This window comes from Diuraphis noxia, unplaced genomic scaffold, assembly GCF_037042655.1.
Source record: "Diuraphis noxia isolate RWA-SAM2 unplaced genomic scaffold, SU_Dnox_SAM2 contig0004, whole genome shotgun sequence".
Classification (NCBI taxonomy): Eukaryota; Metazoa; Arthropoda; class Insecta; order Hemiptera; family Aphididae; genus Diuraphis; species Diuraphis noxia.
Genome location: NW_028301714.1, coordinates 5,779,566 through 5,792,352, shown reverse-complemented (window position 1 = coordinate 5,792,352; position 12,787 = coordinate 5,779,566). Strand labels below are relative to the sequence as shown.

Genomic DNA, 12,787 nt, shown 5'->3' with positions numbered 1-12,787 from the left:
TGTAGTCACGCAGATCAACAATACTGAATGTAAATTATGCGTGTAATAATTTTTATTGTCGCGAAAGGGGGGTGGCCGGGTAAAATATTAAATACCTCATTTTAAAATAGTTATTGATAATGTCCAAATTGACATATTACGGAAGCTCGGTGGCTCTTCACGGGACTGTTATACTATAATACTCTAACCTCACATATTAACAACTACGGCATTAGCCTTATGTTTTTCAGCGGGAAATATGCTAGTCCAGTATGGGGTAGGTAATCATATACTAAAAATGTCGACTCATAACCGGCTGCCTAAAAAATACACTGGTTGAACAACTATACATATTTTCGGGTGTAGTTTCTCCACCAATAAGAAGGTCCACGCAACTGAGAAAAAACGGAAATAACATCAGATCCACGACATCCTATATACGGTATAACTCCACGACTCCTTCGTCTCGAGTCCAGGGAGAGTTTTATGAACTATACAAAAACCATCTCGTCAACACATCCCGAAGCAGGAAGGACGACCAGACGGAGAAATGATAAAAGCAGTACCTACCATCAGCTGAGTGCCGAACGAGTCACTCGAACCTGTTCATAATGAAACATGGCCGGTTTGGCGAGCACTCAGGTTAGATCTCAGGAATCAGGACATGAATAGGACGAACGAAAGAAAATCTAATAAAATGGAGATTGCTAGATAGCGCTGACACCTTGTGCATGTGCGGAGAAGAACAGACCAGGCCTGTATACACATCATCGCATGCACTGCAGCTTGCTCCCAAACCTGCACCCAAGAAGACATCCAAAAAGACACAAGCCGAGGAATTAACGAGACCCGCATTTGGGCCAAAACAATTTAAATCCACCAATAACACGCTGAACCACTCAACAATATTACCATACCTATTACATTAAACATTCATATCTTATTTTTTATTTATTTTTATTTGTGTTACTTTATTACTTATTGAAATTCGATTTTACCTTATTTACTATTATTATGTAATGTTTTATTTGTTTTATTTATGTTATACTATTAATATCATCATTATTATTAGTTATTAGTTATTACTGTTATATTATGCGCCTGACATGAAAAAAAAATTCAAAATGGTATTAAATAGTCGATAAGTTATATTTTAAATCGTGCTGAATATTTGAACTATAATCTATATTGAAAACATACTATATTGTAATCAAAAGTAAATACCTATATTATATGTTTAGCAGAAAACTCTAGGGAGGGAGTAAATATCCCGTAGCCCATCTATAAATACGGCACTGGTTTCAAGTATATATACCTACTAATTAAAAGCATTTTTTCAGTTTTTATTTTTTTTTATTTACACTTTTCTAAGTGTATGATAAAAAAATCGCTTTATAGTTATAAAAATGTTGTTTTTTTTGTACCATAGAATGTCATGAAGTAATGTGGATTTAAAAAATACGTATAGACCGTATAGTACTTATTATAATAATGACTGAATGTAATTTTCTACATTCACGCCGATAGATATTTTTATAAAAAATTATTTAATACATTTTGTCAAACAATACTTTATTATAATAATAAAATATCAAAAATAATTAAAACATTATAATTTTTAGTCCAATTTTTGAAGTTTTTCAGTCCTACATTTTTTTTAAAGTGATTTTTAAATTTGTTGACTTACAAATTAAAGTCTTATATTTAGCTTAATATGCTATTTAAACTATGTAATATTATGTTTGTTATATGGGCAAGATCCTTTGTTTAATTGATTTCAAAATGAATTTCTTAGTGAATCTGTTGTTAATTTTCTTCATATCTACTATTATTATTATATGATTTTGAGTTGCTTCAAATTCACTTCAACTATGAAATTTAGCATAAAATATTTAAGCACTTACCTTCCATTTGCTATTTTGCTCCAACAAATTAACATATAGGATAACTTAAACTATGAAACTATTATAGGTACGAACCATGATAGCTGTGGATATTCGAGTGCCAATTATTTTATTAACTATTGTTCAATAGACAATTATATAATAATAATAGGTACATAATTGTCTAAATTATATAATAAATATTATATAATGTGAACCGTTTAATACAAATATTTATGACTAATCTAAGTACTGCATTTTCTGTCAGCAATTTGAGTTGTTACAATATAAAATTATACCTATTATGAGGCTATAACATATTACGTAAGTTTAATGCTTATAAGACGTCACGTATACATTTTATTTTAAATGGGTTAAAATTCCTCCAGTTTAAATATTTAGAACCCAATGAATGATATTCTTTTTCCCAAATAAATACATTTTTTTTTATAAAATAATTTAATAAATGTATCTATTATCATTATTGATTTAATAGAATTGTGAGATAATCTTTTAACTTTATAACAATAGTAAATAATTGGTAATTATAACACTGATACAACTAATATTTTACAATTTATACATAATATTATGCTGATTGCTAGAAAGAGTTAACCAAACTATAAATCTCATGTTTTAATATAGCATTAAGCGAAAAAAGTACCATAATATTTAATAACTTTAGTAAACTAATATTTGAAAAAGTCCTTTACTACAAACAGCATATAAATTTATTTGATTTTTAACAGACTTACAAAACCTTATAGGTATATTTAATACATTTTTTTTTTGCTAACTCGTAATAGATGTATATATGTACTTGGTCAATATATATTCAATTATTTGTTGCAAAAAGTTAAGTTTTTATGTTTAAAATTCCAAATTTGTTTAATGTTTCGACACTTTTTATTTCATCGTTAGTATTACAATTGCAAATAAGTATGACCTGAAATAAAGAGTACCTAGACATTGTTACTACTAGAATAATATAACAATTTTCATCCCTTTATCGAGTATGATAACATTGTCAAAGTTCAAATATTAAGCATTCCAAATTTGGATCGTGTTGGATCCTAATTGTATTCTTGATATTATTAATCAATATTGACTGATGTGTTTCATGTGTTTGTTTTTTATACTACTTTTTATTTATTATATTATATTATATATCATAGTTAAAAAAAATGTTAAACATTTATTTAAGAATCAAATGTTGTCGCTGAAATATAATATTATTTATCATACGTTTATAAAAATGTGTTTCAATGAACAACATTTAAGAATATAGAAACACGATTAAACGATTATCACTGAACGTAACATATAAATTAAAATGCATTCAAGATAACGATTTTTAAATAATGAGCATCTTCATTAATAGCATTATTGATTTTTTTTTCAGTTATACACGATCAACACAAACGTATTGTCGAACTCAGTTTTGTTCTCAATCATCTAACGAGTTGAATTAAAAATATGTCGGTGATCTGTTTCAATAAACAATTTGGTAAGACAATTATTGCTATATTATAGTCAGAATAGTAATATTAATTATATAGGTACGAATGTAGGTATTCAAGGTATGTACGTTACATCATAAAATTATATAATATACTTAATTACTATTAAATATGTTGTCCAATTGATCCACAATACTAAATATATTATTTTATAAGAATAAAAAAAAGATATATATATATGAAAAGTTATTCTGCTGTATGGCTATTATAATTTATAGATGTCGAGTGTACCTTGCTATTGAGTAAGTCAATGAACGGATTGTTAAATATTGTAATTAATTAATTAATCATTTTAAACGATGTATAAAAACGATTCTGAGCAGAAACTTTTTGTCTGCTTATTAAATTTCTAACGATATTGTATTGCATTATATTATTTAAATCAAAATATTATTACTATTATAGTTAAAACATATTAGGCATAGATTAACGAGTTTATTGAAAAACATAATTTATTTTACCAAAACATATTTCACGTTCATCGGCGAGAATTTTGATAGTAAACGCTTTTAATAAAATTAATCGTACATTAATCTTTAAAAAATTATAATTTAATTGATATTAATTATATTATGAACATAATGGGCAACAAAAATGATATTTTTTTTTAATATAAATGGAAAAATAATTTTAAAAAAAAATCAAAACTAAAATGTCTATAGACTTGAATAATTAATTTTAAATGATCATAACATTTTTAAAATAATTTCATTGATAGTTTAAATATTTGTTGAAAACATCAAGCTTCTACGGTTTTGTTTTTTTAAATATAACAACAAAAAACAATTTAGATTTTGTTGAAAACTGGTGTTATATAAATATTCCAGTTTTCACATTGTTTCTTGATAGTTTACCCATTATAGAGATACTAAACTTGAGTTAGATAGGTATTTAATTTTTTTTTTTATTATAAGACGTATGTACTTAAATTTGTTTGTTATTTAAATTGAAAGATAAACTAGGGGATATAGTTTAGTTCACGGTTTTGCGTGAATAATGATGTGTAATAGGCAAATAACGTCAGATCAGGATGTTGGTATGACCTATCGTTATACTATTAATCTGACTGTATAATTAATATTCACAGATAAATGTATCGAATCCAAGACACATCTTATTGGTGCGCTTGGCTCATATTTTACGTCAGCATCAAAAATGATACCGACGCGTTTTTCGAGCGTATCTATCGATTATGTGACCAGCTATGCAGTTAGTAGGTATATTATTATAATATTAGGTAGTTATATTAATGCATGTTAATATGCCTTACAATGTAAGGCGGGAACTTACCAATAATTATATGCGTATCGTACGGTTGAGTGACAATCAAACCATCTGACATAAAATCACGTGTCACACAACTCGTCATTATATTCGGGTGCTCTGTATAATGTAGTCATTGTTATCGCGCAGTGTATAATATCATTTATTAGTTATTAATAACACAGTACATAGCTCGTAATTTTTGTAATTTTTGTAATAATTGTGTTAGTATTATTAAAATACATTATTTTGTACGAACCGGCGTCGTTGTCTGAAGGTCACGACTATCGAGTATTACTTATAAAGTTCCAATAAACCTCAATAATAGTTTACACGCAGATGAAGTGCAAATAGAAAAGGAACTCAGCTGAAGTATGCAGGATCAGAAAAAAATGAATATGTTACCAACGACGTTGGTTTTGCTCACCATAATAGCGGCGACCATTTTGAATGATTGCGACGCTGTGAGTATTGTTATTTTCACTTTTAAATTTATGTCACTTAGGTAAACTATTTCCACGGAATTTTTAAAAATATTCAAATAGAATACAGATATAATCGTTGAAAAAAAAATACATTGTCGTATATATTATAATCTTCATACGAATTTTAATATTATAATATGCGTTTTTGAAACGTTCCGTTGCACATTTCTGCTCCGTTTATAATAATTACCCTCTGTCAATCCAAGATTTAATAATATATATTATTATAAGATAATATTCAGTATCATATTTTATTTATTTAGATTTGATCTTGGCAACATATTTTACGATGGGCCCTTGATAGTAATTTAACGAAGCTATTATTGCAAAGCGAATGGCTGAAACGTTATTTGATTTCACCGAAAAATATTATGTTTGATAGGACGTGTACCATAGCTTTTGGATCTTTATTTTACTGTTTGACATAGGTAATCAATAAGTGTGGTTTTTAATTCTTATTAAAAAATAATTATATAATAATTCTAGAGTCTAACCAAAAAATTATTATCTTTAACTTCTGAATAAATTAGCAATGATTTAGTATAACATTCGTCATTTAAACTGTACGATGATTCAAAGAAATAAACGTTAACAATACGAATGTTATGGCCACAGGAAAAAAACAATTTCATATTTTGTGTATTGGTTAAAATAATAATACCTATCGTAGGAACAAAATATAATATGGTCGCTCTACCCTATGCACCTGATTATTATTATAGTTCAAGGAACAGGCGTAAGATTGTCAACTAAAAGATAGATATTTAAATTTACCAGGGGTCACCAAATGGCGGCCCGCGGACCAATTTTATCTGGTCCACAGGGCACAGACAAGAATAAAAAGTAAAAATCGATAATATTATACGTTCTGGTGTTATAGTTTATCATTTTTGTTCATTGATTTTTACCAACGTCTTTAATAATGATGGTCCACAAACAATTTTTCAAGATTCCTTATTTGGCCCTTCAAAGATGGTAAATGGTGAGTGGTGACCACATGTATACTATACAGAGTCTTATAATTATATTGTACATTTTTACACCAAAAAATATCATATTATGAGTATAAATCATTACAAATCCTTAAGTTTAAGTATAATACAACTGAATTTATTATTAACAATATTGTACCAATATTATTTTCAACATTTTAACTCTTATAGTACTTGAGTGAAGCAGCCATTAAAAAAACACAACAGATGTTGAAATCCGTATGCTCCAAGAAATATGCAGTTGAAGAGGGTAAAGAATTTATACATAATATTTTTTAAAACGAGCATTTTAATTTATCCATACTGATCTTATGTTACATATGATGGTTAATAAATCACAGACGTATTTTCCAACATCAAGAAAGGAATATTTCCGGAGGACAACAACAACATAAAAGTAACAGCATTTTTAATTTCTCTGACAATTATTAAACGTGCATATTACAAAATGACTCATAATTCGTTATTTTAAAATTTAAATGTATTTCAAATAGTTTTAATTGTAATAATTATATTATATAATGATGATTGTTGTTTTAGTGTTACTTTTCCTGTAATTTCAAAACTATGCAATTGGTAAGTACTTATTTATTATAATATTATGTATTATGCGTACCTATAATATAAGTATATCTAAATAATAAATCGGTATATTGTAATAGGTAACTATTATTATTATTATAATAGCCATTTTCTACTCAAAAAGTATTAAGTATAATGTTTTAGTGTCATATAGTAAGATATAATCGCACATAATATACAACGCATAAATTGGTACAAACTTTTAAGAGCATGCCAGTGATAATATTTTTAAGGGGCTATTAACTACATTAAGGAAACGTATAGATTCATAAGTCATAATGTATAAAACCTATGTGTATATTTATTATATTTTGCATGTGTAAACATTATTTATAAGTATTTTTCATGATTTCTCTGTAGGTACTATACGAAATCTTACAGTCAGTATAAACTTACACATTCACATTGGTCGAATAACGATTCATAATGAATTCAGACTATAAAATTCCCAATGAATAATAAAATTATTGAGTTATCCATTAGCAATATTTCGAGTAGTTGACACATTATTATCAATTTTTTTTATAAATTTAAACAACAAACATTTAAAAAGATTGAATATTATGAAAATAGGATAATATAACATGATGTTATTGATAAAGTTATGCAAGTACCTACTTCAATTTTCGTAATAGCTAATTTTAATATCACATACATGTTCATTTAAAACAATAAAATGATTTTTTGATATTCTGTTTTGATGTACACAAATAATTTAAATTTAACTGACATGCCATTTTATAATATTACTGTAATTATTAATTTATTTTAATTGAATTATGCTACAAATACAACGGATTATTATAAGTTCAATTAGGACAATGTTTGCCTACCTATTTTGCTCATAATATTTTACCCTAAGTACGTTGTAATCTATGAAAACTGTTAACACTGAATAACTTTGTGTGGATTTTGTATAAACATATTTCATTATATAAATAAATATCATTAGATAGGTGAACAATCATCAAATAAACCATATTTTTTTTTTGTTTTTTATTATGCCCTCTTACTTTTCAATACAGATTAGAATAATTTTAATTTCAATGACATTACCTATATTATTATTATCTCATATAAATAACTACTATGTATTAATATACTTTTTTAATATAGATTCACAAATAGCTATGGACCGTGGGCAGTTTTTTTATTGTTTGTTTGATTTCGTCTTGTTGTTATCAAATGTTCTATGTATATATATATATATATAATTCTATAAATAAGAAATTCTTAATCATATTAGATTAGAAAACTTTATATTGTTCGTCCTGTTATGACAATAATATATTTACCTTCCAATAACTGAGTACTTATATTAATAACAAAAAACATAATATAAATTATCATATGTTATTAAAATACTTTATGCAGTAAACTTTCGTAAATTCGAAGTTATTAACTAATACGTAATATAATATCATCTATAGTATTAATATTATTATTATGATAAAATTAAATGTAAGTTATGATGATTAATTAAAACTGTTAATTGGGTAATTTTATTTTTTTAAATATTTTTCCCCTGTTTCCAGTCAAGTGCCACTCATGACGTGTGCTTCTTATTCGAAATTTGCATTTAATTTTTATTCTATTAATAACACATATTATATTTATGATATTTGAAAGTGATGATGATAATATAACAAGACACGAATAACAGTTTAAAAAATTAACCTGTGGTTACATTTTCCCCTCGAATTTTCGCCTATTTATTCTAAACATAATAATATTATTAGATTGTTAAACAGAACAATATTAATATTTAATTTATAATATATAATATATTTAATATAGCATTTGGTCGTTATATTGTTCCAAATAGGAAAAAGAATCAACTTTGTCGTTGTAGTTTTAATTAGTTTATTTTGTATTATATGTATGATGTGCACTTTATTGAGAGTCGCTATCTGCAATAAGAATTAAATAATATAACATCCTCTTGCTTGTGTTTTGAATTCGCAGACTAAGAAAATTCTATAACAATAAAATAAGACAGAGTGATTCACCAATTTTGTTCTGTTAATAATAAATTAATTCAAATCCAAAATATTGAATTTTGTGAATATACTCAAGGATTATGTTATTTAAAAATTGTTTCATACCATCAATGATTTAAAAACTTACAATCATTTTAAAACTCTGAAATATCTATTTAAAATTTTTCTCTGTAGGTAAATTTGTTTTTAAATTTAAAATATAACTAGATTAAATATTTCTGTTTTCTATTTTTGTAAAATATTGCCAGGGACTATACTATCCTTAATATATTTATTTCAATAACTCGTAAACTAGATAAAATTTGAATTTTGATTTAAGTACCTATTTACCTCAACATTTTCAAAAAAAAAAAAAATATATATATATATTTAACAATTTACACGATAAAGGATAATAAGAGATGATTTTCATTTAAAATGAAAATTAGGTATCGCATAAAATACCTACTCCTTAAATTGTATACAAAATCAAATAAATATTCGAAAATATGGATCTTAAATTATATAATTGAAAACTGCAAAACCAGTACATTGCTGAATCATTCCGTGTACAAATTATTAGTTTAACTAAATAATATGGTATTGTATTTTGTTAAATGTGTCAAAAACGTTGATACTCTAATACATAGCTACAATAAAAATAATAACAATAACACCATGTGTAAATACATTTAGATCAATCAAAAAGGATCTCTTGATAAAAAAATATTCAAAGACAAAATGTCAATGATGGCTCCACCGAATGTGTACAGCATTTTTTTACCAGTTATTGAGCAGTGTATCGGAAAAGGTAATCGTATATTATAACAACTCGGCTGTACAATGTCAAAACACAATAAAACCAACATTCATATCAAAAATAACTTTTATACATAATCATTTTTAACAATTCGTTGTGAATCTTTCTGTCCAAATCATCTTTGGAATCACACAATTATTTAAAAAGTGTTCACACTAAGAAAACACAGCAATTACAAAGTCGTTAAGCCTGAAATACTTTATGAAAACAATTATTTTGCAAAATATTAAGAAAAATAGAGATAGGTAGGTACTATTATGGCATTGTACAGCTGAACTGTTTACCTACCTACTTATATTATTATTTCGCTTGATTGACGTTTTGTTTTTATATAAATTTGCTTGGTTTTAGATAATGGTGAAGAACTCTGTCAGGCTTCATATAACTTCATAAAGTGCGCGCATCACGTTGATCCTAAAGTGAGTAAATAACAATTATATAATTGATTTACAAACAATAAATTTGTTTGCTAATGGCACACTATTATATAATATTATTTTGTTTCAATACCTTATCGTTAACTAATAATATGTTTATTGAAAACTCAACTTGATAATGTATTGCCCATAAACATAATATGATAAAGTAACTCAAAAATATCATATAGTTTATTAGTAATATAATATAGAAACAGTGAATAAAATTGTGAAAATTTAAAATTTATTGGCCTCAATATACTTTTAGATGAATAAAATGATTTTATTTATGATCTTTCAGTTTTGAAGTTGGTGATGTTTTCAACCAATCTCCATAATATTTTATTTTTGTGATCAATTACGTATCAATTTTTTATTACAAAAGTCAAAAAACATTCCAATTAAGTGTTTTAATATTACTGCGAATTAAAAATCAAAAACGAAAACTGATATTAAATATTTGATTAATCGTAAATGTATTCTATTTTAAATTCAAATAATGTCTGATTGAAATCAATACTACTAAATTTTACTAATAACATTGATAAGTTATACTTTAAAACAATTAACCAGACGGGTTTAAAGTTCAAATGTTTTCAACATTTCTGTAAAACTGACCGAATCTTACTGGAAAAATTTGATCTTTAATTTGTTAATTTTTCGGATAAACTTTTACCGTTTTACCATTACCATTTTTATGGGTAGAAAAGCAGCTGTGAGGATCGAACATCAAGTCTAAAAATGTTTGTTATAGCTTTTTGGTGAGATAATTTTTAGTTTTCACAATCTGTTGTTATACATTGATAGGCACTGATGGTGGATAATTTAATGAACGAATTAACTTGAATTAAGAAAAAAAATTAATTAAAAAAAATATAAATTTCATTCAGTTAAAAATAGTTCATTATTTTTTGTTTTCAATTATAACTAATTAATGTTTCAGGAAGTTACACGTTTGTTAAATGATTGAAAAAATACCTAATAATTTAGATTTGTTATTTTAACTATTGACGGGCCTTTGATTATGCTACCAGACATAACAATAACGGTTGCTGATAAATCATATGCTTCGTTCATGATCGTATTTTGAACGATGATGATAAATAATATATTCGATTATGAAAACAATTTACGGTTAGGTACTGTGAGTTAAGAAAAAAACGCCCATAATTATTATTAATTACAGTTAAATGTGCGTTATGGTTAATTCTACTTAATTGACACTGACAATTTCGAAATACCTAGTTGATAACTGTTTTTAGGTAGTTAATATTGTAAATCTTGGTAATTTTAGGATAAATTAGTCACGGAAATATAGTTTTCAATGCATTATGATGAAATAATTTAATCACTGGGACAGTTGTATGATTAAAAATCAATTATCGTTTGATTGTTCTTCACAAACGTTCGTTATTATTACCACGAATTATTATAAACGTGTGACCAAGTATTTTAAATGCTCAATATTTTTTTTTAGAATCAAATACTAATGGAATCGGTTTAACAGTACTATTATCGAGTTATAATAGTTAATAGTTTAACGGCGTCCGAAGCCGTAAAATGTTACACTTATAAGATTTTCATTGAAATTATAACGACCGTTTATATTTATAATTACGACTATAATCTGTTGCACGTGTGATTTCGATATCATTTAAATTAATAATTATAATGTATATTGTAGGCATCGTGAATTGTAATAAACCGATACGACGGACGGGGGATTTGCACACGCTTAGTAATATTTATGTAAACCTTATCGATTGCGTTCCACCCATTTATCGCTAAATCGAATTATGATTATTTTGGTATTTTTATTTATACTTAAAAAACATATTTTCAGTTATTAAAATGTTTTTATGTAATTTAATGAATATCCAGGTAAAACTTGTGTTTGGGTTTAAAAAAAAAAAGAGTCCAAAATCAAATTCGGAATTTGAGGTTTGTTTGACTAGATGTTGAGTTATTAAACTTAATAACTTAATGGACTAATGAAAGTAGTAATCCTTAATAATTGTTTTACATAAAATATAAAATATAATACCTACGCAATATTTATTAGTTTTTACTTGTAACATTCGGAAATTTTTACAATCATTATAATCTGCTAATAAATGGGTACCTAGTTATAAAAATACTAATTACTGGCATAATTTTAAATCATCATATCTTTGGATCATTTATCAAGGACCATAATTCATACCATAGTATATAAAATTTACAAGTTTAAAAACAACTCGTACAAATTTTTAATTGTATATATCAACAACTTAAAAAAAATCTACTTAACAGTTTACGATGGTTATTTCCGAAATAATACATTTTTAAGGACACTCTTTGAATGGGATAACATATTTGATATATAATTTTAAGGTTGTTATAAAGTTCTAAAAGTCCAAATTTTATTATATTCGTCATTAAAGAAATTTATGGGAGTCAGCATAGTTAGTGAATTACACTGTTTTAACAAGATTCTCTATGCATTCAATCTACTCAGTTTACCTTCCTCCGCCGTATATATATCATTATTAAAGTGTTAACATAAATATGTTTTATTTGTTTTCAGAGTTTAGAGTATCTACCACTATAGACATCGTCACCTTCAATCAGCAGCTGATAGATCTCGAGCACAAAGGAACATTAGTTTTATAGTCTGAAGTGTTTTTTTTTTTTAATAATGATAATAATATGTGATTTGTATAATAATTGTAGAACATATTGTGTGTAGGTATTAAAAATTCAAATGCACGTTACAATAAATTATCATGTTTTTTTTTTCATTTACAACAATTTATTATTAACAGACGGTACATCGTACATTTTTTTTCGTTCCTTCCAATACCTATATAATATAACAATTGTAATGTA

The 12,787-nt window shown here is 25.8% G+C and overlaps 1 protein-coding gene across 4 annotated transcripts; it reads left to right on the top strand.

Moving 5' to 3' along the window:
• Positions 1 to 3,264: 3,264 nt before the first annotated feature.
• Positions 3,265 to 12,699, top strand: LOC107167903 (uncharacterized). Of its 4 annotated transcripts, none has more exons than XM_089225370.1 (8): positions 3,265 to 3,369; positions 4,470 to 4,591; positions 6,294 to 6,372; positions 6,464 to 6,519; positions 6,663 to 6,698; positions 9,380 to 9,494; positions 9,855 to 9,922; positions 12,486 to 12,699. In XM_089225370.1, the coding sequence occupies exons 1-8, from the start codon at positions 3,339 to 3,341 to the stop codon at positions 12,507 to 12,509; spliced, it is 531 nt and encodes a 176-aa protein (XP_089081496.1). In that variant the 5' UTR covers positions 3,265 to 3,338; the 3' UTR covers positions 12,510 to 12,699. The 4 variants fall into 4 exon arrangements, with proteins under 4 accessions (XP_089081496.1, XP_089081497.1, XP_015372601.1 ...); XM_089225371.1 differs by lacking the exon at positions 4,470 to 4,591 and adding an exon at positions 4,985 to 5,109 and having other exon boundaries at positions 3,279 to 3,369; XM_015517115.2 differs by lacking the exon at positions 3,265 to 3,369 and having other exon boundaries at positions 4,470 to 4,595.
• The last annotated feature ends 88 nt before the right edge of the window (positions 12,700 to 12,787 follow it).

Excerpts from the sequence above, each read along its gene's own strand:
- LOC107167903 (XM_089225370.1), top strand. The coding sequence starts at position 3,339 with ATGTCGGTGATCTGTTTCAATAAACAATTTG. Across the intron at positions 6,373-6,463 it reads GAAATATGCAGTTGAAGAGG|ACGTATTTTCCAACATCAAG; the intron begins GTAAAGAATTTA and ends AATAAATCACAG. Across the intron at positions 9,923-12,485 it reads CGCATCACGTTGATCCTAAA|AGTTTAGAGTATCTACCACT; the intron begins GTGAGTAAATAA and ends ATTTGTTTTCAG.